At 41.4% G+C, this 22,444-nt stretch overlaps 3 protein-coding genes across 6 annotated transcripts; 1 reads left to right on the top strand and 2 right to left on the bottom strand.

Moving 5' to 3' along the window:
* Positions 1-180: 180 nt before the first annotated feature.
* On the bottom strand, positions 181-6,525 carry fan1 (FANCD2 and FANCI associated nuclease 1). The gene is made up of 13 exons (XM_005929182.3): positions 4,745-6,525; positions 4,521-4,661; positions 4,067-4,268; positions 3,757-3,990; positions 3,530-3,661; positions 3,343-3,451; positions 3,126-3,245; positions 2,848-3,012; positions 2,566-2,719; positions 2,351-2,454; positions 2,083-2,277; positions 1,456-1,584; positions 181-1,349 (listed from the first exon to the last, which is right to left on the bottom strand). Exons 1-13 carry the CDS (start codon positions 6,240-6,242, stop codon positions 1,212-1,214), a joined length of 3,321 nt encoding a protein of 1,106 aa, XP_005929244.1. The 5' UTR covers positions 6,243-6,525; the 3' UTR covers positions 181-1,211.
* A 299-nt stretch (positions 6,526-6,824) lies between these two features.
* apba2a (amyloid beta (A4) precursor protein-binding, family A, member 2a) lies at positions 6,825-18,955 on the top strand. Of its 3 annotated transcripts, none has more exons than XM_005929178.3 (12): positions 6,825-6,998; positions 10,296-11,538; positions 11,791-11,898; positions 12,110-12,149; positions 12,232-12,377; positions 14,594-14,680; positions 14,774-14,959; positions 15,096-15,275; positions 15,422-15,634; positions 16,008-16,127; positions 16,510-16,650; positions 18,171-18,955. In XM_005929178.3, the coding sequence occupies exons 2-12, from the start codon at positions 10,327-10,329 to the stop codon at positions 18,240-18,242; spliced, it is 2,505 nt and encodes an 834-aa protein (XP_005929240.1). In that variant the 5' UTR covers positions 6,825-6,998; positions 10,296-10,326; the 3' UTR covers positions 18,243-18,955. The 3 variants fall into 3 exon arrangements, with proteins under 3 accessions (XP_005929240.1, XP_005929242.1, XP_014191275.1); XM_005929180.3 differs by having other exon boundaries at positions 11,794-11,898; XM_014335789.2 differs by lacking the exon at positions 6,825-6,998 and adding an exon at positions 7,027-9,897.
* On the bottom strand, positions 18,951-22,401 carry duox2 (dual oxidase 2). Of its 2 annotated transcripts, XM_005929181.2 has the most exons (8): positions 22,306-22,401; positions 21,715-21,893; positions 21,446-21,503; positions 21,221-21,355; positions 20,852-21,056; positions 20,533-20,747; positions 20,250-20,440; positions 18,951-19,977 (listed from the first exon to the last, which is right to left on the bottom strand). In XM_005929181.2, the coding sequence occupies exons 2-8, from the start codon at positions 21,859-21,861 to the stop codon at positions 19,966-19,968; spliced, it is 963 nt and encodes a 320-aa protein (XP_005929243.1). In that variant the 5' UTR covers positions 21,862-21,893; positions 22,306-22,401; the 3' UTR covers positions 18,951-19,965. The 2 variants fall into 2 exon arrangements, with proteins under 2 accessions (XP_005929243.1, XP_042077872.1); XM_042221938.1 differs by having other exon boundaries at positions 18,951-20,440.
* Between the last annotated feature and the right edge of the window lie 43 nt (positions 22,402-22,444).

Here is a 22,444-nt window from a genome sequence, read left to right on the forward strand (position 1 = left end):
AATGATGGGAAAAGTTGGAAATTTTGTCTTATCTTCACAACTTTATATCAAACTGAAATATTTAAAAACTCATGATTGTCTTTATGTTCTCAATAAAATATCACTGATCCAGATTATTCTGGATTCACGGACTCTTCTCATACCTGATGTAGAGTCATCTGTCAGTGGTGGTGTTTTTTCCTCAGTGTTCTTGTTCTGAGATGAGTCTTACAGTAAAGTGACTGAGTCACATCATACCAGTAATACGATTTTGTCATCTTAGCATCAGGGAACCAATTCAGACTGAACACTTACTAGGTTAATAGAGAAAGCAAACCACAGATTGACTGATAATTTAAAAAAGAAATAATGGGCCTTTGGGAGGATGACTGTACACGGCATTAAGCATGACCACTTTTCTTGGTAGGGTACGGAGCCACTGTGGAGGGGTAGTTTATCAACTATGATACACTTTTATTGTTAATAACTGATTTACGGCAATGTTAAAGTTTGAAATGAACATGCTGAGGCAGAGTCTTAGCTTATTAACAGAAAATCTGTTTCAAGATTTTTTTCTTTCTTTATTATTATTTTTTTATACAGCATTTAAAAAGGAAGCAGATTTTTTTGGGCTGGCTAAAAATTTCCTTCAGTTCTGCCCTAAAATACTCTGATTAAAAGTAGCCCTATGACTTCTTCTTTTGCACCCAGCTGATATCTTTGATTACCCAATGCTTACTGGCAAAAAGCTTATTTATAGGCATAATATCACAGTGTTTAATTGCATAACAAACTCATAGAGCTGTCATGTAATTTACAAGCAGCCAAGAAAATGTGAGTCTTGGTTGCATGGCAACACACAATCCTGTGATTACAGGATGTCCCAAAAAGGAAACACCATTATATTAGTGTAGTGGCTGGATCTATTTACTGTCATGCATCAGTTGCAATTTTTGATCCTGGAAGCTGTTAACGATGATCCTCATCACATAGTGCACGACTTCCTGTTGAAGACCAGATGATAATGCCATACAAAACAAAGCACATTAACCTCCTCCTACATAGAAAGGTGAAATTTTATAGATTTTGAAATCAAGATTTACACCATTCTCTATAGGTTGATCAAACAGGATGTTTTTTTTCCAGCATATCCGATTGCGGATGTTTTCTTTTTGACTGCAGTCTGATTAATTAGCAGCACAAGTCTTATCAGTCAATTTCTCTGTGTCCGTTTATTCCAGACGAGCTCCTCTGGCTCCAGTAGCAGTCACGTGACACACCTCCACATCGGCCCCAAGTTTCTGCAGCTCATCCAGCCAGATCTGTTGCTTGTGAGACAGTCGGTCATTGGGCCCCTTCACCTCCACCAGCTACAATCACATGACATCACAAGAGTTTAAACTACTGGGCACCAAAAATCTCCTGATTCCATAAAAAACAGAGAACAAAACAAGCCAGGATGGCAGGTGATCTCACCTTGTAGCTGTTGTTTGAGCTGTTCCACACCACAAGATCGGGCAAACCTCCACGGCAGTGCCTGTAGTCTTTTGCCATTCGTGCTATTACTCCACCTAGAAAGGCTCCACCCAGGCATGCAACAAGAGACTGGGGAGAGAAAAAAGAAAAGAAAATCAGCATCTAATTGCACATCAGTATCATGTTGGTACCTACAGTAAGAAATGTAGAAACTTACAATCCCCCCCCCCCAAAAAACAATGAAAACAGTACAAAGAAAAAAAAACACATGGTCTTCTTCAACTGGATGCCAGCAACGCCATCAAAAAAAAATCCAGGACAAGGGCATGTTTACTGACCTTTTCTTGTTTCTTATTTTTCTATTATCAGTTCATACAGATTCATTGAATGCTTCACAAGAAAGTTTCAAACCCCATTCTAAATGTATTACACCAGCATGGCTCCAAAGCAAGAGTCTACGTGCTAATCTGTCAATGAAGGATGCTCCAAACTTGGTAATGAGGTGAGACAATTATTAGAGTGTGTTTGAGGAAAATGTGTCCTCATCTGCCCCACTGCGCTGACACATGATGTGAGAAACACCGTATACTGACAGCACTCAACATGTACTTTTAAAACCTTAAGTACCTGCGCTTGCTGAAGGGATGAGAAACGTTCCCAGCTCACCAACGAACAGACTTTTCCCTCCTGGGAATTCCAGACATCTTCCAACATATTTTGCAGAGTTTCCACAGATGCCTCACAAAGTAACTGGACACGAGAGTCGATTGCATCCTTTCTGTTTTCATAAAAGCAGTCGGTGTAAAAATCCAGCGGACACGTCTGTAAGGGAAAACAAACGTGAGCTCTAGAGTTTCATACATATTCAGATAAACACGTATAGACCTTTCTTTACCTGGTATGGGTTTCGGAAGACATCTGGAATACTGTCCATGAAAATGATGTCCCACAGCAGGAGAGCAAACAGTGTTGAGAATGTTGAACCCTCTCCATGGATCCCTGATAATAATAATAATAATAATACTTAAACAAAACAAAAGAAAAAACAAAAAAACCCTACTGTTTCTGTTTGTATCTATACATTCTTACAGGAGAAAAAAAGTTGTTTACCTTGGTCAAAACCTTGCTGTCTGTAATGCGCCAAGGACAGCTCCTCTACAGAGCATATTACAGTGGAATGAGCGCCCTCTTCATTTGCTGGTAAAAGAAATTTAGACTTTCCCATGCCTCCCTCATGAGGAAACAGCTGTCCTCGAATAGTCACCTGCAGTCAGATGTAACAACAAACAAACAAACAAACACACAGACACACACAAAAGCATCTTTTAGGTGAGCTAAAAAACTAAGCTGTTCCGTTTTGAAACCCACACACTGACACTGTGAAAAACATACATGCTTGACATCTTGTACTTGGACAGTGGGCAGGTCTCTCAGTTGCAGGCGGTACTTCTTGCAGCTGGCAGACTCTTTCATTCTAACAGCTCTGTGATGCAGCGCGAGTTTATGTCCTGTACGCACCAAAGGGTCTGACAGCCCATCTCTAATAGCACAGATAGCCTGAAGGTAAAGAACACAGTCCAACAATTGAAAGATTAACACAAGACATCTGACAAAAAATTAAATCAGACTGTCTCAGTAGGACGTGAATGAGAACAGAGAAGGGTGCAGACTTGCTCGTGACTTTTGAGGTGCTGGTGAAGGTTTAGTGCCAGTCTGTCCCACCATCGCCCGCGGCTGTCAGGACAGTAAACGGACTGCAACAGCAAAGACCGCAGCTCTTCAACTGCTTCCTGTAACATGAACAGAAGACCCATGAGATCTTCAACAACAATGACATGAACAAGCACTTTAATTTGTGTTTCGCGGTGAATGGACAGGTTCAGAAACCTCATAGCGACGGAGCCTTTGCAAAATCTCGACCCCTCTGGATAAAATTCGAGTGTAAGCCCATCCTGCAGTGAAGCAGCGCAGAAATACAGGCAGCTTTTCCTGATGACTGCAAACAAATCATATTGTTATCAGTCACAACTGACTGTTTTTGGAAACACTGAAGCAAATGTTTATGATTTTGCACCTGAGGTCATTGTTTTTCTTCAGCACTAGCCATTGACTTTTGGCTGCAGCATAGAGCTCCATGGCCGTCTCCCACTGACCACCCTGCATAGCCAGGATCACCTCTTGCAGTGCTCGCATGGAAGCTTCATATCTGGTGTGATGCATGCCATTATTAGTACTTATTTGTGCCTATCCTGCTTGATAAAACATAAGAAAGTCATTATAGATCTTTTGGTAGAACCTTACCTGATAAGGTCCTCTCTATCCTGAAAAACCTTGGCTACACGCTGTACTGTATAGTCTGGGAAGGCCAGACGACCTGAGTTTACCAAAAGGATGGTATAAAGCTGGCTCTGTCCTCCAGCTGCCATCTCCTCTTCTTCCATGGTGTCCGTCAGAGAGAAGAGCAGGAGAACACGAGAGAAGACAGCCCGAGGACCCCGACAGAGACGGACACAGGAACCTGCAAGCTGCTTAGCCCTTTAAAGACAGGATGGGGTGTGACCACCACTGCAATACTGGTACTAAAAAAACATAACGTAAATAATTATCTTACCGTTTAAGAATCACTGCTCCGACACTGTTTTGTGCAGTGGTCAGAGTGAAAAGAGACTTTTGCTTGCTAAGGCGGAGCAGCCCGTCCACTACCTGCTGCTTTTGGGTCGCTGAATTGCCCAGGTGGAAAGTCTTAGCCAAAGCTTTGAGTTCAGGAGCCGGCAGGAGATCCAGAGCCTCACCCAAGTCTTCAAGGTCATTCTCTTTGAGAGGTAAAAACACCAGACGTGGACATTATTAGAGAAAATTTGGTGATGTTTCTTCATTGATGTAATTTGATGTTTATTCCAAACATTTTACTGTATTTCCTAGCTTCAACCATTAACATGATGCCAACATAATAGCTAAATGTGATCAGTGCAGTCATATTAATAACATAATTGGAAAAACATGAATATCGAACGGTAACAAAATGACAGTAACAAAAGGAGACATTAAATTTTTTACACATTTACCTGTCTCCAGAAAACCACTTTGAACCAGTTCCTGTGAAATGGGTCCAAGATCGCTGCATATCTCTTCATAATCCAGCTTATTTACTTGGAGCCACTTCAGTTTCCTCTGAAAAAGCCTCACATACAACTTCTGTCCCATGACTTCAAGAGAGAGAATACATGTGAACAATAAAGCCAGATTTTCACAGTTTTTAGAATAACTATTGAATAATATTTTAACATACCTGACAGATTTTCAAATGCACGTATAAAGGACAAATCATCTTGGTTGAACAACTCTCTGTCATCCTCATTCTCCAGCACAGCGTGTAGTACAGTTTTGAAGTTCCTGAGGTAGTAGGGAAGGTGCGGCGAAGCCGTAGTCGAGCTCTGCTCACTTGTGATGCTATCGGCACTAAACACTGGGAGTAAATCATCACTGACAACCGCAACCTTTTCCTCACACGTTTCCTCTAAATTCAAAGGTTGGTCACAAGCAGATAACGCTACTACAGTTTCATGCTGATCCAGATCAGTTGTTCCAGCTTTACCTTCAGAGGACTTCTTCTCCAGCTTGGCTTTCTTTTTAAAGCTAGCTGCCTTACTAGTGGAAGATTTACTTTTTCGTTTTGCTGGTTTGGAGGGAGAAGAGTGTGGCTTTGGAGCAACTTGTTTTTGAACAGTATCAGATTTAGATGCTTTGTTTTCAAATTTATGTTGTTTTTTTGAATGTGATGGGTCTTGTACTGTTGCTGCAAAGGTGACACTGGTGGACCGGCGTGTCATACCTTCTTTTTCATCTTCTAAACTCTGAATCAGAAGATTCTCCTTCTGTGAGCTATTCAGTGTCTCATCAAGTTCATCCACTGTCTCTTTCCTCTCAGATGCCTTATGAAAATTTCCAGATAATTTGGAAGAGAGACTTTCCTGGTCAATGGTCCTGACCACAGTCTTGCTGTTTATTTCCCGTGGTGCCTGTTGTGAGTTGTTTGCTGGTTTGGAGGGAGAAGAGTGTGGCTTTGGAGTAACTTGTTTTTGGACAGTATCAGATTTAGATGCTTTGTTTTCAAATTTATGTTGTTTTTCTGAATGTGATGGATCTTCCACTGCTGCTACACAGACAACACTGGTTGATCTGACTGGCAGGTCCTCTTTTTTGTCTTCTAAACAATGAATCAGAAGATTTTCTTTCTGTGAGCTATTCAGTGTCTCATCAAGTTCGTCCACTGTCTCTTTCCTTTCAGGTGCCTTATGAAATTTTCTAGATAATTTAGAAGAAAGACTTCCAAGGTCAATGGTCCTGACCACAGTCTTGCTGTTTATTTCCCGTGGTGCCTGCTGTAAGTTATTCTTTTTGAAATAAGGGCTTGTTTTGGTCTCTTTGCCTTTTTCACCCGCTTCTTCCACTTTTCGATCCACCGCGGGAGACTCTGGGAGACTCCTTCTGGGTGACAGCTGAGTGCTTGAGATAACACTATTACTTGCTGAGCCGACAGTGCTGTCTCCTCTCTCAAAGTTCTGACATTGCAGATCAATATGCTCATTGATCTTGAATCTCGGTACCAGCTGGCCACACAGGGGACAGGCCAGCTTAGGTGGAGGCTTGCTGGAGAAGAACGACGTGATTGGACTTGTGGTGGCACCCCTGGCAGCAGTGCCAACTTTAACAACATTGTCCGTCTTTTTGGTTCTCGACAATGATAAACGTCCCCTGAGTTTGCCTTTGTTAGCTCGCTCGGCCATGTTTCAGCAATGCAGGCGGCAGTGGTGGTGCTGCTCGGTGAAAACTATTTTCCCCCACAGGTTTTCTTTGTTGCATACTCTGACAGTTGAGCTTTCGGTGTAGAAATGCTTCGTATGCTAGCTTACCTATGTCTCATTTAAAATGGTCACACATTTGCGACTTTTAGTGCTTCACAAATCCAGCAGAAAACTATAAAATACAGCCTGTCAGCGGTTCAAAACAATAGCTAACATACCGATAGCAGATATGGCACCCAATCCCGCTTCTTAGGCACAACCAGTAGAGCGCAGAACATCGAAATCGATCCCAGATACATCGATATTTTTCCTCAACAAACGCAAATAAATCCTAGGAAGCTGTAAGATATAATCATATTAAATATGGCTTTAAAGTAAAGATAATCTAATAATATAAATCACACCTTGGGTGTCTATTTAATGACTTACAAGCCACCACTTATACTGTTAAACAAATTATAAAATGACTAAAAAATTAAAAAAACAAACAAACAAACATAAAAATACAATCCATTCATATAGAGGTGCATCTGCGTGTGCATTAATGTTTTATGTTGGGTAGAACAGTGCGACTAGTGAGCACATGGTGCGTGTGTGCCTGTGTTAGGGGGTGTATTTTCTACACACGTTCCTGGGCTGCTGTGCGGCTTTTATTCAAAAATCACCATCCCGGAGATCAATCTCATCTGATCAGCAAACGGGCATTTTAAGGGAGAGGTCCCCACAGGACTGATGTCGGTAAGTGGCACACACATATATTAATGCACGTATAGAGGGGAGCATGCAATATTGATGCATGTAGGCCTGCTCGTGTTTCTGTCACAGAGCGAAAACGATGCTAGATGTGCGTGCTCCTGTGGCACATCAGCCCATTAGTTGGGTGTCAGCATGGTGCAGTCTCGATGCTTCACATCAAGGTCGATGTGAATTTTCCAGCTGCTGTAGGATAATAAGATGCCTCCAGATGGTATAACCACTAGAGAGCGTGTGTGGAGGGAGCGCGCTCCATTAATGCACGGTATATGCGCAGGACATATCCGATTATCTTATCGACATCTAGGCAGAGGGAAATGCGGCGTCCACTTGTGGGGAGACTGGAGCCACAGCAACAACCACCCCTGCAGCTGCGGCAAAAGTTAGGCGTAATAGCTTTATAAAATACTACCACTCATTCTTCAAGGGCAGGGCAGGTGCAAGAAAACTGCAATGGTGAAGGCCAATTCTACTCTGTAATTGCCCCTGTTGTTTTAATTGCCAGTTCAGCACCATGGAGAAGTCATGCTTAGGTCTGTTAGCAGGGATTAGAGGTTTTTTGTGCTGATGATGCTATAATCCCAGTTGCATAATGACCTGATCAACACTGATAGGATTCATTTCGTTGTGGAGTCTTTTTAGCTTGAGCCAAATAGTTTGCTCTATGATTTTTCTTTTCAGCCTCAAGCTTGGATGCTTCATGCTGAGATGAGGATGCTGATGATGACATGTTTATACTGGGCGTGTAGCACAGCACTGTCAGTGTGCTGCCTCTCACATATCCTGTACTAATCAAATATAAAGCCTGTATTACTAAACTGAGAGCATCACATTCACACTTAAGGAGCTCACTTCTTTTAAATGATGACAGGGATGAAAAGAGATTTGGTGTAATTCAGAGCTGAGAGAATCATAAATTATATCATTATAATATTGATAAATACAATCAACAGCATTTTTATGTTGTATTGATGGATACTCTCTAATTTACTGGTGTTAAATCCTGCTGTTGTACATTTGTATTATTACTGTAGGGCTGCGAATAACAGATATTTCCCTATTTCTTAATCTGCCAGATGTTTTCTTGATTGAGAATATATGTTGAATGCACACTCACCAGCCACTTTGTCAGGTACACCTGTTCAGCTGCTTGTTAACGCAAATATTTAATCAGCCAATCACATGGCAACAAAGTTAATGGCATATGCCTAAATGCATATTTACGCATGCAGACATGGTCGAACCAGGCTGTTGACATTGAAACTGAGCATTGGAATGAGAAATGGGGCTGATTTAAGGGACTTTGAATGTGGCATGGTTGTTGGTGCAAGGCAGGCTGCTCTGAGTATTTCAGAACTTGCTGATCTACTGGGATTACAGCCATTTCTAGGGTTTATAGAGAAAAATGGTCAGAAAAAGAGATAAGATCCAGTGAGCGGCGTTTTTCCTTGTTGAATGTCAGAGGTTAGATGAGAATGGCCAGACTGCTTCGAGATGATAGGAAGGCAACAGTCATTCAAATAAGTACTTGGTACAGTCTATGCATATAGAAGAGCATCTCTGAATGCACATGATGTTAGTCCTTGAAGCGGATGGGTGACAGCAGCAAAAGACCGCACAAGGTGCCACTCCTCTCAGATAAGAACAGGAAACTGAGACTGCTGCAAAATAGGGTCTGAATCTGGAGTAAAAAACATAAAAGCAGCACCAGCAGTGGTTCCAAGTATATTTTCCTGGCACGCTTTAGGCCTCTTAGTGCCAACTGAGCATCACTTAAACACCACAGCCTACCTGGTTACTGTTTCTGACCATGTCCATCCTTTTATGACAGCAGAAGAACACACCATATCACAAAGCTCAAATCATCTCTAACTGCTTTCCAGAACACAACAGGGAGTTCACTGTACTCAAATGACCTCCACAGTCACCCAATCTCAATCTAGTAGTTCAGCTTTGGGGTGTGGTGGACTTCACATTATGGAGGTGCAGCCAACAAATCTGCAGCAAATGTGTGATGCTGTCATGTCAATATGGATCAAAGTCTCTGAGGAATGTTTCCAGACCCTTGTTGAATCCATGCCATGAAAAATTAAGGCAGTTCCGAAAGCACAAGGGGGTTCAGCTCTGTACCATTTAGGTGTACCTTATAAAGTGTCTGGTCAATGTAGACTATCATGTCTCTATTTAAAATTTCTCGTTTCTGTCAACTGTAGACTATCGGTAAAAAAAATAACAGAAAAAAAAAATCAAATAGTTACATTCGAGAGGCTGGAACTCGTTAAATGCCAGTATTTACTTTTAATTAACAGCTGTAATCATTTTTCCACGATTAATTTCTATCGGTTCAGCTGTGAAGTACTTTCTGACTAATTTAGACAGTTTTGTGTTGTTGTTCTTTGGTTCTTTACTGTTTTTCAAGGCAGCTTCTTGAAGATACTGTTTAGCAAACTATAAAACAATAACATAGTTTATAGAAAACACCACATGCTACAATCTGAAAGCAGGCATGGGCAGCATTTTTGTCAGCATTACTTGTGCCAGAATTTTTATAATAACTTTTTAGGATGTTATATTTCAAGCGGTGTGTGAGAGAGCTAGACTAGGTTAAGCAGATGACTTTCACCCGCAAGAGAAGAGTTTAAATTGTGTGTGAAGGCAGACTGACTTACAATAAGCCAGTATGGAGCATCTGCATATGTCTGTGCTTCTGTGGTGGGAGGTGCTAAGAATAGAGAGCAGTGTTGCAGAAGGAAGGCTGTGTGTCTGTAGTTTTACTGCAGCCTTCCTGTTCTGCAGGACATCAAGACAAAATTAGAGCAGGCACAACGGACCAAGATCACAGATAACAAACACCATCAAAGACAAATGGACTGAGATGGTGCATGTAAGTAAAATATGGATGTTTGGTACGGAGGGAGGATGTGTGTGTGTTTTTAAAGTATGACAGAGATAGTCACTGTATACAAAAGTGGATCTTTGACCATATGCAAAGAGGAATCTTTGATGTTTGGTTATTTAAATTGACGGCACCTGTGCTGTAGGCTTGTAGCGGAGGAGCTCGAAAACTGAGAAGAGTTGCTGAAGAGTTTCTGTTTTTATGAAAGAGAGCATCGAAGTCTTTGGAAGGTGATTTCTCCAGTGTGATGAACCTACGTCATTTGCAAAATACAATATGTGTTCAGTTATATTTCATAATAATATAAAGAGTCTGAATGATGATATACTGTTGAAAATATAACATTTCTCAAAAATGTGAAATTGATTTTCTATTAATGTTTACAGGGCTTAGGGTAGTGGGCTAAAGGGGCCAGTTATGGCTCATGGAAAGAGGCCAGGATCCATTTCCAAAATATTGGTACCCGGCACTTCATCATGCCCCGGTCCTGGACAGAGCAAAGAAGAGCGGGGAGGTTTGGTGAACGAGGCGACTGAGCAACCACCTTGTGCGCTGGAGGAGGATAATAATGACCAGCTGACTTCTCCTGTTTCTGCAAATCACTATTACATGAGTTGTGACCCTAGTCCTGAGGACATGGAGGACACCTGCTCTGAGTACGACAACGTGGGCTCCGATGTCGAGCAGGACTATGATGAGGTTCTGCATTTGAACAGAGAGGGCGGTGTGGACATGAGGTATTACAAGCAGTACTGTCCTGAGGACGGTGGCTATATAAAGCATGCTGTCAGTGATAATATTAATGAGAACACCAGTGCTCCTGACCAGATGACTCCGAGGCCACGGCATGGCACAGAAATATGTGAGGGATCACAATCAGACGCTAAGCCGAGTAAGATGAGCCATCGCTTCAGGTCGCATTGTGCTCCAGTTGCTGGTGATGAAACAGAAGGGGGAGTTAAAAAGGGCCAGGAGGACAGGTTCTTCTTCGGTGATGGAGATGAGATAGAAGAGGTGCTAGATGGGGCCAAATTTATAGAGGATTTAGAGGAGACGGAGGACAGTATTCAGAGGCAGGCTAGCCTTTATCAGGGTAATGAGAACGAAAGAATTAGGAAGGGGGGAGAGGAACGGCAAAGAGAAGGTGACGTCCGAGTCACAAGGAACCCTAATGTCCTAGGAGCCAGCAAGAAGTGTGAGCCATCTCACATAGATTCAAAGGAGAAGGAGCGGCAGGGTAAAGGGCGAGGAAGGAGGGGAACAGGAGAGGGCATCGAGCAAATTGCCTCTGGGATCAAAGGATGCATGGCCAGCAACACTGAGCAGCGTCCAAAGACTTTGCCCAGGGACTGCAAAAAAGTTGCCGTGAGGACCAAAGCTAGGTCCAGTTCCAGTAAGCAACACCCTATTCCCCCACCTCGCCACTCCCATGCTCAGCCTCCTACTGAAACCCAGAAACCCCAGCCTCACAGAGAGCCTCCTCCTGTTCCCAGACCCAGTAATTCCACTGCTAACAGCCGGGAGAATGAACCCAGGGTTATCAAGCAATCCCTGGCTCCTCTTCACACACCAGAACAACAGAGGGAGTCTCTCGAGGAGAGACAGAGACGGCTAGAGAAACCCCAGCAGGTAAGCAATGCAAATAGGACACATCTTTGTCAGCTCTTGTCCCCTGTGGCTTGTGATTGTAAATGTTTGTGCCAAACCTGCCTCTGCTGTGGTTTAGAGGGGATCAGCACAATTTTAATTTTATGCATCGCCAGAAATAGTCTTCATCACTTTTTATGAGTTCTTCTTAATCGGCACAGGACAACAAGAAATGTTAAAAAACACGAACTGTCCAAGATAAGAAGAAAACACCCCCCACTTATTTTTGTTTAGCAGAATGAGAAGCTCAGCCCGGCTGCAATACCTGAGGAGCTGCCAGAGCAGGCGACGAGGTCTCAGTGTCCAGAGCCTGTCTCTGCAGAAGACAGCAACACTCCCAAGGTTAAAATTCAGCTACTTTTAGCTTCTTATCATCCAGTTTTTGATCAAAAAACTGTCTTTTACTGTCTCTTTAATCGTATTCCCAAGAAACATTTGTTTTTGTAAGTTTTGTATGTAGGCAATCGTGGATATTGTGATAGATATAGGTTTTTATACTGTATCTGCAAAATATTTGCCCTTGAAGTCCAACTTATTACCTTTTTTTAAAAAGAAAACACAGGAAGCTGCTTCGTTTCCCAGCTTTGAGGATGGTAAATATCTCAGAATATTCTCAAAATGTTGTCATTTTTATGAATCTGTGCTGCACGTTACAGGGGTCTTTTTGTCACACAGTCCCAGGTCCCTGTGAGCCAGAAGACCTTATTGATGGGATCATCTTTGCTGCTAACTACCTTGGCTGCACTCAAGTTTTGTCTGATAAAAACCCATCCAAGAGTGTCCGTATGTCTCAGGCTCATGAAGCTGTCAGTCAAATCAAGGTAATTCTTCTTCAGGGTTGTTACAGCTACCAACATGCATCCATTTAGTTCATAAATCTTTAAATTGGCCAGCATCAAAGTGTGGGAACAAACTGAAATGACATCTAGGGAACAAATTGAATTCGGGTCCAGGAGACTTGATTAGATTCTCTTGATGTTCTCCATCTGGGATTTTCAGCCTTAGAAAAGTTGGCTTTTATTTTTGGCTGGAGGGACTCGACTTTATTAGGGATTTGACTTTATTCTACATGTATGCTCGCAGTGGAAATAAATAATATGTATGTAGTTCAGGCCAGGGTCTTTCTGTGTGGAGTTTGCATGTTCTCCCCATGTTGGTGTGGGTTCTCTGCGGGTACTCCGGTTTCCTCCCACAGTCCAAAGACATGCAGTTAGTGGGGATAGGTTAACTGATCAATCTAAATTGCCCATAGGTGTGAATGCGGGAGTGAATGTGAGTGCGAATGGTTGTCTGTCTCTGTGTGTTAGCCCTGTGACAGACTGGCGACCTGTCCAGGGTGTACTCCGCCTCTCGCCCTATGACAGCTGGGATAGGCTCCAGCGCCCCCCGCGACCCTGAAAAGGATGAGCAGAAGTGAATGGATGGAAGTTTACATCCATTTGTCATGGGCAATTTTGTATTTTTTAATGATTTTTTTGAACTGTTATTTTTTCAGGGTAAAATAATTATACAGCATACAATCTCGAATTACTTTAAAAAGAACTGGGTCCACAAGTTTGATTTAAGGTTGGATGTTATTTAATACACACAAGGCCAGAAGTATACATACAGGCTCAATTATATAGATAGACTTACTTTAATCTTTTAATAAGTGGTGCTGAATTCTGTCTTTTAACTTGACAAGGTTAAGGCCTGTTAACTTAAACAACTGTACATAACTATGTTATTCAGATGTGTCATCACTTTGCCGAGATCTGGATTTAGACCCAGACTGTCCCGCTACAATAAGAGGAATTTGGTTAGGATGTTCAGGAATAACCCAGGAACCACTAAGGCTCAAGCCTACCATGAGCTGGAAACTGCTGGAACACCAGCATCACTGTCCACAGTGAATCCAGTTTTATATCATCACGGACTGAGAGGGTGCCGACCAAGAAAGAAGCTCCTGCTCCAAAATGGAAACCTTCAAGCTCGAGGGAAATTTGCAGCTGCCCACATGGACAAGCCAAATGCCTTCTGGAGAAAGGTTTTATGGCCATATGAGACAAAGATTGAGCTATTTGTCCACACTTGACAACAAGTATGTTTGTAAAGGTGAAAGCTTCAAACCTAAGAACACTGTACCAATTGTAAAGGACGGTGGTGGTAGCATCATGCACTGTGGCTGTTTTGCTGTCAGCAGTACTGTTACATTGTACAAAGTGGTTGTAATAATGAAGAAGAATGATTATCTCCAAGTTCTTCAGCGTGTTCCAGTAGCTCAGTGATCCAAAGCACACGCGTGAGGTGGTTTTTGAATGGATGAAGCAGGCTAACGTTAAACAGCTGGAATGGCCTTACCAAAAACCGGGTGTGTGCCAAGAAGAGTGGTCAAATATACACCAGGAATTATGCCAGAAGTTTCTTAATGGCTACAAAAAGCTTCTGGTAAAGGTGTAACTTACTAAGGGACGTTTAACCAAATATTAGTGGAGGTGTATGTATACATCTAAAACTGTGTGGATTAGAAAAAAATACAAACTAAAGTCAAACTTGTGCACCCAGTTCTTTTTAAAGTGCAATAAAGATGTATGCTGTACAATCTTTCCACACTGAGAAAATGAACAGTTCAAAGAAATAATTCAAGGCCCTAAATTACAATGACCATAACACGTATTAATACTTCTGACCGCAACTGTATGTTGCTTGTGACCTATTTATAAAAAGTCAGCTGTGCAGTAACCTCATCTATTTACCACACAGTGGAGCTGTTGCATGTCTTTCTTTTGGCCACTTTGTTCTTTTGATACGGCCACATGTTTTTGTTCCTGTGTATTAAGTGTTATATCCTGTGCTTGTGCCTTGAATGTAACTACAAATGAACTGCTGGTCACAAAAGCAAAGTTTGAAAAGAATAATTTAAACTGTCTCTTCCTTTCAGGCATAAGCACAAGCGTTATTATTGAGGTGCAAGAAAAAAAATGCTATGCAAGATTAAAGCATCACATTCATTCTCTGAAATGCAAAACGTCTTATTAAAATTCTGTTTATCTCAAAGAGCCAAGATGAAGATTCTCAAATGATGACAGAAGTGGACCTGTTTATCTCCACTAAAGCTGTCAAAGTACTGAATGCTGACACACAGGTCAGTGGCTCTTAAATTTGTGTGTTGCCTTCTTCTTGTGCATAAACACAATTTATTTTGAATCATGATTGTCATTACTTTTGTTCCTCATAGGAAACAATGATGGACAGTGCCTTGCGAACCATCTCCTACATCGCAGACATCGGCAGCATTGTAGTTCTGATGGCACGGAGGCGCATGTCTCAGGCCTCATCAGAGGAGCTCTCTGAATCTTCGGACTCCACCAGCGAAGGGAAGAGCCAGTACAAAATGATCTGCTATGTCTTTGAATCAGAGGATGTAAGTATTGCCATTCTTTTCTACTTTACGCTCTAGTTTTACATTTTTACAATAATCTCTGGTCACTTGCTTGCTGTTGTCAGCTGGGATAGCCTTTCTGCTGAGCGGTTTCCCCCAAATGCTCCCCTTCCCGTAGGCGCAGCTAATCGCACAGTCTATTGGTCAGGCGTTCAGTGTGGCCTACAGAGAATTCCTGCGAGCCAATGGCATCAATCCCACCGACCTGAGCCAGAAACAATACAGTGACATCATCAGCTCCCAGGAAATGTACCACGATGACCTCGTTCATTTCTCAAATTCAGACAACTGTAAAGAGGTGTGACATTTTTTTTATTCCACTGTTGGCTAATTGTAAATGAAGACTGATGGATTTTCCACCCTAACAGAATCTCGCTAATTTTCAATATGAAATTCAAAGTGTGCTTAAAAAGGTTTAAAAAATACTTGTATACTGTATTACAGCTGTATATAGAGAAGCAGAAAGGCGAGATCCTCGGCGTGGTAATAGTCGAGTCTGGCTGGGGCTCCATTCTGCCCACGGTCATCCTGGCCAGCATGCTGAACAGTGGGCCCGCAGCGCGCTCTGGAAAACTCAACGTGGGCGACCAGATTATGTCCATCAATGACACAAGTCTCGTGGGGCTGCCACTGGCCACCTGCCAGGGCATCATTAAGGTATGGAGTACATCAGGAACCTCCAGTTAGCCCTTTACTTAGAGTCATAAGTTAGATAAGGAAGTATTTGAATCAAAGAATAGCACAAGGAAAACTATCTGTAGTTAGTAGTGCTGGACTAAACAGCCCAAAAGTATGAATTACAGTGAAAGTACCTAAATATTAGTGGACTTTTAGGTGGTCCCTCTTTTCACCCTAAAAGGATTAAGTGGACAGGAAAGAAGAACACGAATGAATAAATGTAATTTTGACCATGACACTAACAAGCACATAGAAATACCACATAAGCACAGGGACAGCACCAGTCTTTAGTCCACCTCCACAAACCTTTTGACTTCTGAAACATGTGAATGCGTTTCTGAATGTGTCCCAGGGTCTGAAGAACCAGGTGAAGGTAAAGCTGAGTATTGTAAGCTGCCCTCCTGTCACCACCGTCCTCATCAAGAGACCCGATCTCAAGTTCCAGCTCGGCTTCAGTGTTCAAAATGGCATTGTGAGTGCAGCCGTATCACTCGTTACCATGACTCTAAACTTAAGATTGAACTTTCAACTCAGGCTTATTAAATGCTTAGGTGCATGCAGGTTTTTTTGTCATGTTATAGCATCACAATGATGGTTGCTTATGTTAAAAATAGCAATAATGAGCTCAGCGTATGTACAAATAATTGCTGTGAGCCAAAAGCTCAGGCGTCATTCTGCTCTGATAGTTTTTGAGCTGCTGCACCAGGGCCAAGATAAATAAGGAACTGTGAACCATGAAAGCTACTCTAGTACATGCCAAAAATATGTTAATATTTACAACATACCCCCTTGTTGACTGGGAGTGTTGGTATTTATGATGCAGTTCCACATTTGGAGTTATTTTGCTTCCTCAGATCTGCAGCCTGATGCGAGGCGGTATCGCTGAGAGAGGCGGCGTTCGTGTTGGACACAGAATCATTGAAATAAATGGTCAGAGTGTCGTTGCCATGGCACACGAGAAGATAGTTCAAACCCTGTCCATCTCTGTGGGTGAGGTAGGAACTCCTCATGACACAAGATGGCAATTTTCTCCGATTACTGCACCACACAAACACTGTGCCACACAGGCCTTTCATAGATGCATGCACATTAGAGTTTGGTTTAAAGCCAAATCACTGGGTACACACAGGGCCACAGAATGCCTGTAAGTGATGGGTCAATAAAGTCAATAAAATCCTGTGATTAAACAAACCATGGTTAAATATTTTTTTAAATTAAAACTGACTAGTACAATAAAGGATGTTTGTGTGAGAAAACTCACATTCCAGAGAAATTAACTATTGTGTACTTTCACAGTGATTACAGGAATCTATTTCCTTGAGTGCAAGTTTACAATTTATCCCTATGAGCGTGCTTTAAAGGAACAGTTTGGGAAATTCTTTTGCCCTTCCTTGTTGACTCATAGTCCAGCACATTAACTCCAATAAAACCATCACGTTGTTCGCTGTTTCAATTAGATAAACTCAGCTGTTTCAAACTGTCAGGCAGCTCATGCTTCACATTGATTTTTTACATTTTTTCAGGAAATTGTTATACATCTTTTAACTCTTGACCAAAGTAAATGAATATGGCAACATATCAAACTAGTATTAAACACAAACAAATGGATGGAGAATACAGTGGAGACCTGATGGTTCAGATCCCAGTTTGTGTTGTGATGCTCAATGCTTCAAAACTTAAAGTTAAACATAATCAAAAATATGTACCGAATATTATTTAAAACTTTAACTTAATTTTCAACCACTTTTGTATTTTCTCTGTAATTTCTTCAAGTGTACGTTCTGATAGAAAAGATCTCTGTTTGACAGCAATACATCTGAATCCTTTTCTCAGTCTCTGGTGGGACAGAGAGGAGTAAGTAAATTAGGGCCGATTACATATCTGTCCATGTGTAAATGCATCTGAAGTTGATGGGTTAACCCAGGGAGCTCACTTTACATTGTGGGCCACATACAGCCCACTTTGACTTTCAGGCGAGGGATAAGTTTAACCCCAGTCAGAACCCCTCTGATATCTTCACATACAAAAAAAGAAGTACAATTTTAGCTGCATGTCTCAGTTTTTCTATATGATAAAGAAATTCTGCTGTAGTAAATGGAAGAAATCTGTAAGCATGGCACTTTGGGACTAAACTGTAAGTAACAGATGTGTAAAAGCACAGAGAATGTATCTCATTGCCCAGACTGACCTGTAATAATAAAGCAAAGTTTTTCTTGCTTTTTAAAAGATACCATAAAGAAATAGAAACTCTTCTATTAGATGGTGAAAAAATAGGATTTCTTTGTCATTTCATTGTTCTTTTTTTTCTTTAACTTAGGTGTAGTACGAACAATCGTGAAGGAGGCCTTCATCAGTAGAAAAAACTGTACAATTTATAAAAATGCAGTTAAAAGTCCCAAATCGTTCCTGTGGGCCGCCTCAGAGTCTTTGTGGTGCCAATTCAGGGCCCGTGTGCCACATGTTTGACACCCTGCATTTACCCACCCTGCTTCTTTCATGTTTCCCTCTGTGCCAGATCAACATGAAGACGATGCCTGCTGTGATGTTCAGACTGCTGACGGGACAGGAGACGCCCGTCTACATATAGAGGACCCTGCATGGATCAGCCCCACTGTAGCTCTGCATGTCTGGCTGCGTGACGACAATAAGACAGGTGGCTCAGTGGGACGAGGAGAATTTATTTTTCTATCATTTTATTTTTTTTGGCCTGTTGTCGCGACGCTGTAAAGAACATCCGTTTCTCATTTTCCCAGGTTTTATCTTGAATTACATCGTCATAATGGCCTTACAATGTGAATACTCTGTCTGTAGTACTGTACGTGAGTTTATGGTGTTGAAGGAAAGTAGCTTTACGGTCATGTTTATTTTCTTATGAAGAGATAAATTAGTACATTTATTTTTTATTTAGTCATTTTTATAATGTGTATGGAGTTTAAAATTGTACTTCTACTGTAAATACTTTGGATTTCTCAAGGACTTGATTGGAAAGGCCATATAACTTCTGCAGTATATGCATGTGATAACGAAGAATACGATTTACTGACCAGGGATTCATTCTCAATCCAACATGTTAATCTATTACAATTAGTATCAAAAGAAGATAATAAGATGCTGTACAAAGGCACTGAACTCTGTGTATCGTGGTGACGCTGAAGGCCAAAGACACTCTTAATTTTCAAGGACATACAGTATATGGATGATCATTACTTTTACCAGAGCGTACAAGAATGTATCAGAATATACAATACTGAATGAATGTACAGTTATAACACACAGAAAATACAGTTTCACTGCTGAGCACTTGTTTGTTTTCATTTTATTCAGCTCTTAAAAAATTACAGGACAGAAAAAAACCATATTTAACAGGATTACAAGAGAATCAATTCAACCTATCAGAGCACTGTGTGTGCATGAATCTGATGCAAGGAAACCACATGTTCCAACATTCGGGCTCTCGCTGCTTCTCACTAGTGTGGGGTCGCTTAGAAATCTCCTTTTAGAAATAAAAAGCACATTTGTTTTTGCTTAGTATATCATTAAATGTTCAGAAATGTGTTCACCAGTCCCGTCGTAAATTTGTGCCATCTGGCTCTTGCAGGTATTCAATAATGCTGCCAGCTTAGGAGTTGTGTTTCTGAAACTAGAGACTCTAATGTTTTCTGTTCTGGTGAGAGCCAGATTGCACTGGTCTCTGGAGGGAGTAGCGCGTGCTGTCGTATTACATCTTCAGTTTTTAAGCAATTTCTTGGATCGAGTAGGCTTAATTTTATTAATAATGTCTTTGACCAACTTTCTGATCAGTTTAATGTAAATAAAACCAAATGTGCATTTCCTTTAAAAGAGCGGATTCTTAAAGTGTATACTCTGTGTACAATCAATATGTATCTGTGTTGTCTCATGTTTCATTACCAAACAAGCAAAACAACGAGAGCTCTACCATCCACACCCATCACACTATATGGTAAATGGCCTGTAAAATGGCCTGTATTTATATAGCGCTTTACTAGTCCCTAAGGACCCCAAAGCGCTTTACATATCCAGTCATCCACCCATTCACACACACATTCACACACTATATACACATTGTATGGATCCCATACGAAGTTATGTTTATTTACAGCTACTACAACATGAGAGTGACCTTTACAAATGTGACTATTTACAGTGGACTCAATTTCAAGACATTATTATTTACAGGCTCACACAGATAACTAACACGTGAAAGTCGAGACTTTAACTGTAACACATTCAACAAAAAACATTTTCAAGTATGAACAATGAAATCTCCCTGAGAGGGAATCTGCACAGCTTCATAAATGTTCCTGTAACACAGAAAGAAAACGATCAAAGTTAGCTGAACGACGTCTTTATCATGGATATAAAGGTGACTATGGCGGCCGTATAAACTAACTATGGGAATGCCTTTCTAATACACTATTCGGTCTTGTCCCACAGTAGAATTTACTTATATTAAAGATAAGAACTGTTGCTGCTTTAAACAAATGATTGAGATATTAACAGGCAGCAGAATGATAATTTGTTGATTACTAATCTTCTCAAAAACTGTACGAACCACCCTCATGAATGTACTTACTTCTGTAACTTTTAAATTCACTGGTGAAATTGTCACTCCATCGAGGAAAAATGAATTCAGGTAGCCCTCACTGTATGAATCATCCTCGTCTTCACAGCCGTCGACACCGACACTGAAAGCCTCTTTCATCTTCTCAGGGACCAAAAAGTCAAGCATCACCACAAGAAGCCCAATGAGGGTGCACAGGATGCCTGAAAATCATTTGAGTTAGTAACAGTCGGGCTTGGAATGATAAATTCAAGTGCAAAACATGCAAAATCTATGTGCAAATTCATGTGTTTACCTGTAGCCAGGGCCAGCCAAAACGAATGGCTGTATTCTGTTTCAAAGGAGTCAGTTCCTATGTAGAAAACACACTGAGGCACATTCATGATGGTGGTGAAGGAGATCATGGAGAAGAAGATGAATGCAGCAGTGGCAACCACCATGTACCCAGCGTACCGGATTACTGGCATGGAGAAAAGGATGTTGGCGAGCATCCAGCAGCAAAATGCTGTCCTGTGGAGCAATTATTGCACAGGGATTGGAATTTCTACATCGCCCGAAAATTAGAGCACACGGTATTATTTGACAAAATCAAGATATGAGTTATTAACAATCACCAGAGTGTTGCAGAAGCGTATCGTCCAGAGTATCTGTACTGAAAGATGAGACCACACGGGCTGCTCGGGGTGAATTTTTCAGCGATATACAGAATGGGGTTGGGTAAACCTTTCTCCAGAGCTTCCTCATATTCTTCAATAGTGTCATGCCAGGTGAACATCTCATTGTAGTCAATGGTCTCATTAAACTGTACGACAGGATTCCCTGAGTGAGATCAAGCAGATGTAAATACTACTAAGCAACACAGATAAAAAAGGAACTTTTCTGACGTGTATATGCAGAAGATGTTGTTGTAGCACCGACTCCTTTCACAATAAAAACTGCAGGAATATTTGACGAGACGTCACAGGTTGCTTACTGTGACTCACCTTTCAGCGTAACGTTAATGCCATACAGTCCGACATGCAAGCCAATCTCCGCGTTAACCACCGCGTTGCTGAAAGACTTATAGGTGGCTTTTGTGGTCATTCTGGCCTCGGCCCAGTCGTTAGTGAAGTTGAGTGCTGCAGGGAAAAAATTAACTTGAAAGTCTAGAAAACAAAGGTGGCAGGAAGAATAAAATCTTTGAAAAACAATACGAATGCAAAACTCACCCACTATCACGGCACCAATGAACAAGCTGGTAACTATTCTAAATGTCCAGAAGAGCCGCTGAGAGGAAGAGACAGACAAATTATTTCAGGTGACTTGAATGGAAAAAAAAGGTGAGGAAACTGAAATGACAGCATTACAACTGCTATTATTTTTGCACTTTTCAGCAACCACTGTTAGAGGCGCAGAAAGAGAGAGAACAATAGTGAGGTTTCGTCACTTATTTGCAGTGAGTAATAGTTTTTCTTTTTTTGGACTTGGTTGCACTCACCGACTTCCCTCGTATCCCGGGTAGAATGAGAAGAAGACTGACCGCTAACACAAGGAAGACCAGAATAATGGTGAGCAAGCGGCTGCTGAAGATAAACGGAGTCCTTTGTACAGTGTAGAATGGGTAAATGTCATCGTAGAAAGTCATCTTAGCTTCTGCTCTTACAGACACAACTGAGACTAGACAGCGTAACAGAGAAGACAGTGTTAGTGACAGAGTTCTCAGTTTCCCCACCCAGATGCAGAGATAGACACTCTTGTTACTCACAGCTGATAAGGTGCTTTACATTACTACGACTATGTAACATGGCATGATTAAACATAAACATGGCCGCCTTATTAATTCCTCAGGCACTGTGTGCCTTCGCTGCAAAGAAATAAATGCATCTGTTTAACAGACAAACACATGCAATCCTATACATCCATTCAGCCACCTCTGCCACTGTAATGTAAATCACCGCTCTTCTCTTTTCTCCATCCTGATTTTAGTGTGTTCAGTCACACCTTAAATAATCATGATAATAATAATGACAAAAACTCAATGAACCTATTGTATAGAAATATCTTAGAGATAGAGATAGAGATATCTTACCTTAAAGTTAAGTCAGTGATCACTGAAGGAGAAGGAAGTTAAGTGTGAAGGTTGAAGAAGCATAGGCTTCTTTTATACCAGCAGGGCCCCCCCTCGTTTCACCAGGGAGGAGGATGCATTAACTGGAATACTGTGGAAA

The sequence above is a fragment of the Haplochromis burtoni genome, unplaced genomic scaffold (genome assembly GCF_018398535.1).
Source record: "Haplochromis burtoni strain Fernald_Lab_line unplaced genomic scaffold, NCSU_Asbu1 Contig_77, whole genome shotgun sequence".
NCBI classification, from domain to species: Eukaryota; Metazoa; Chordata; class Actinopteri; order Cichliformes; family Cichlidae; genus Haplochromis; species Haplochromis burtoni.